Raw genomic sequence first — 3,221 nt, 5'->3', positions numbered from 1 at the left:
CGTGGTGGAGAGAGTTCTTACCAGCTTGGAACGGGACGGCCGGTTTTATACAACCAGAATGGTTGCCGGCAAGTGTATTGCATTTATACACTGACGCGGCGGGCTCGATAGGTTTTGGTGGCGCGCTAGCTAATGAATGGTTTCAAGGAGCCATCATGGCTGCTTAAAGTGAACCCACCGATAACGTTCCTCGAAATGTACCCGATCTATGTAGCGTGTGTTGTTTGGAGTGAAAAACTGTACGGAAAACGAGTGCTTTTTCATTGCGATAATACAGGGACAGCTCAGACATGGTCAACTGGCAGTTGTAGAAACCCAGCGGTAATGGAGCTTATACGCAGAATTCATTTTGTTACGGCGAGGTTTAATTTTGTTGTCAGAATTGCACACATCGCGGGCATTGATAATAGCATTGCTGATGCATTGTCTCGATTCCAGCTGCAACGCTTTCGCCAGCTCCATCCTTCAGCGAACACCAACGGCACGGCAGTACCGGATTTGCTAACACGCCTGAAACCATTTCTGACTGGAAAGGAGCCTCCCATAACAACCTCGGCCCCGGTGACCTTTTCGCCGCCGGAGTGGCTACTTCTACCCGAAGAGCTTACGCAAATGGAGAGCGAAGCTTCGAGCAGTTTTGCAGATCAGTAATGAAACAACCATGGCCCGCCACTCCGGAAACAGTCGAAGATTATGTGGCATACTTGTTCAACCGAAAGTCGTCATCGTCAACTATAAATGTGTATGTAGCCGCTGTCGCCAGACGTCACGTATCGCAGAAACTGGCCGATCCGACAGCCAACCCCAGACTGAAGCAGATTGTGGCAGGCGCCCGCCGACTGACTGGAACGCAACCGTATCAACGACTTCCGGTCACTTCTCAGTTATTGGGACGCCTTCCAAGCCGATTACATCTAACCTTCCCCACACAGTACGACCAACAGATGATTTGGGCCGCTTTCACGATGGCTCATCATTTCTTGCTGCGAGTGTCGGAACTGACATCGCCATCACCAACAACGTTTGGGATGTCTGCCACCCTCCTGCTACGGGACGTGCGTTGGAACGACTCTATGCTGCAGCTTTCCATCAAGCAGTCGAAAACAGACCAGCACGGGAAAGGAGCTACGCTGTCTTTGACAGCTAGCGAAGCTCCGATCATCCACAACGCCTGTGTCACCTATGCCCAGCAGCGTCAGCATCGACAGCCTTCTGATTTGCCATTTTTTATCCATAGCAGCGGCCGCTTCCTCACGCGGATTGACCTTACACGGGCACTGAAGACGACCCTTCCTGATGGGGAGGACCGCGCCCGCTACTCATCCCATTCTTTTCGAATTGGCGGTGCCACTTCGGCTGCCGCCGATGGCCTGTCAGCTGACGCCATATGTGAACGGGGACGGTGGAAATCGTCCTCGTTTAAGCGTTACATCCGCCCGCAACGTCTGCGCGTACCATTCTTGTTTGGGGCTCCCCCTCACTCGCGCTGCTCTCTCGCTATGGTACGCACAGAACCGCACCGGAAGGCAGCCGCAACATCCTGGCCACGTATCAGGATCCAGCTCACTCCCTGGCCACGAATCAGGGTATCACCTGGCCACGAATCAGGTGTCCTCGACCCCTGGCCACGAATCAGGGGGTCACCTGGCCACGGACCAGGTGGCACTGCTCGCGATAACACGTATACGCTCCTTCCGGTGGCCGAGCATGTTCTGACGTTTTCCACGAGACTCCGCGGCCGAGCCGAGGCTGGCCATATGCCCCAAAACCTTGTCGGCGTTTCTCGAATACATCGTTAATGTGGTTAACAACCACCGGTATTTCTAACCTTGTCTTCTATGACAGTATGACAACCGTCTTTGAATCTGTGAGCTAAATTTTTTGTTCAAACACTTCCCTAACATACGCCCTTCTTCTACTGACAGTGATTCATTTAAAGTTCAGACCACAGACAAGAAACAAAACTGAGCAAAAACAATGTACATGATAAAAATGCAAAGAAAGCAGTTCACCTTTCCCACAGCACAAATTTGCTGAAGCAGTATTGGTAAGGCCGTAAGGCTAAGCATACAATTAATTATATAAGCGAAAGCAGCACCGTACCGACAAAGCAATGCGGTCGTTAAATAATTCAATAAAAAAATTCCAGGAGATTTCGATAAAAATTATAATACTATATTCCAGCTAAGTTTTTGCAACCGAGTAATCCGGCTGCAGCATTTATGTGCAAAACTGCAGCAGACCGGAAAGAGACGCTAACGAGGGTTTCGGCCATGCGCAGTACCTTCGCTTTGGGCTTTGTCGACGGTCAGCGATTCGGACTGCGACCGGTCGACACTGGCCGCGAAGACGTAGACCTCATCCTCGGTGAATTCGCGCATATTGTACTCGGCATATGACTTCAGGTGAACCACCTTCTCCTTCGGGAAAACGCCAGATAACTCTTCTTTTTTCCCGGCAATTCCAGCAGAAATGACGCCAATTTAATATTGCCCCTAACATCTTTCACTGTCATTATGTATGACCGGGCAATCAATACCTTCCATTTTAATAACATGAGAACAATACCAGATGGATCTAAAAAAAATAAGGCGACAAAAGTGAAAATAAACCTAAATAAAATTGAGGTAATCATAATGTTTTCAGTTTTATTTCGGTTGTTGTGTGAATCTGTTTTTAGGTTGTAGCCAAAAAACGAATTCACAAAACAGCGTAGAAAATAAACTGGGACTAAGTAAAACGAAAAGAATTACGTTAAGGAGATACGAAATGTAAAGAATAAAAACGAATTCATAAAGCAACGTAAAACAACACTTTGAAAATACAACAAACGGAAATAACTTTGATATAGTGATAAGAAAAATCGGGGAAATTAAAAACAAAATTGTTAGTCTTACAGGTCAACGGATGTGGCGCTCACGGAATACGTAACAGTATATTCATTGTACCACCACAACAATCCCACAACATCTATTCCGTTTTGCAATATAAAATTATCAACGCAACAAAAATAGTAAAATACATACAAAAGGAAAAAAATATATAAAACCTCCGAACGAGCGCCGGCAAGGATTGTGATTGTTATTGAGATAGCGTGTGAAAATTGGTGGAAATTTCCACAGATAACTGAATGCTTTAACGATGTGGTTCGCGAAACACCTGTGCCTTCCCTTTCCCGGTCTCATGATGCACAATTACTTTAACTGTCGACGCTAACGCTG

At 47.2% G+C, this 3,221-nt stretch overlaps 1 protein-coding gene across 1 annotated transcript; it reads left to right on the top strand.

Annotated features, from left to right (window-relative positions):
- Positions 1-965: 965 nt before the first annotated feature.
- Positions 966-2,716, top strand: LOC129592926 (uncharacterized). The gene is made up of 2 exons (XM_055489081.1): positions 966-1,502; positions 2,681-2,716. Exons 1-2 carry the CDS (start codon positions 966-968, stop codon positions 2,714-2,716), a joined length of 573 nt encoding a protein of 190 aa, XP_055345056.1.
- The last annotated feature ends 505 nt before the right edge of the window (positions 2,717-3,221 follow it).

Source organism: Paramacrobiotus metropolitanus, unplaced genomic scaffold (assembly GCF_019649055.1).
Source record: "Paramacrobiotus metropolitanus isolate TYO unplaced genomic scaffold, Prichtersi_v1.0 Parri_scaffold0000057, whole genome shotgun sequence".
Classification (NCBI taxonomy): Eukaryota; Metazoa; Tardigrada; class Eutardigrada; order Parachela; family Macrobiotidae; genus Paramacrobiotus; species Paramacrobiotus metropolitanus.
This window is presented reverse-complemented; position numbering and strand designations above follow the sequence as displayed.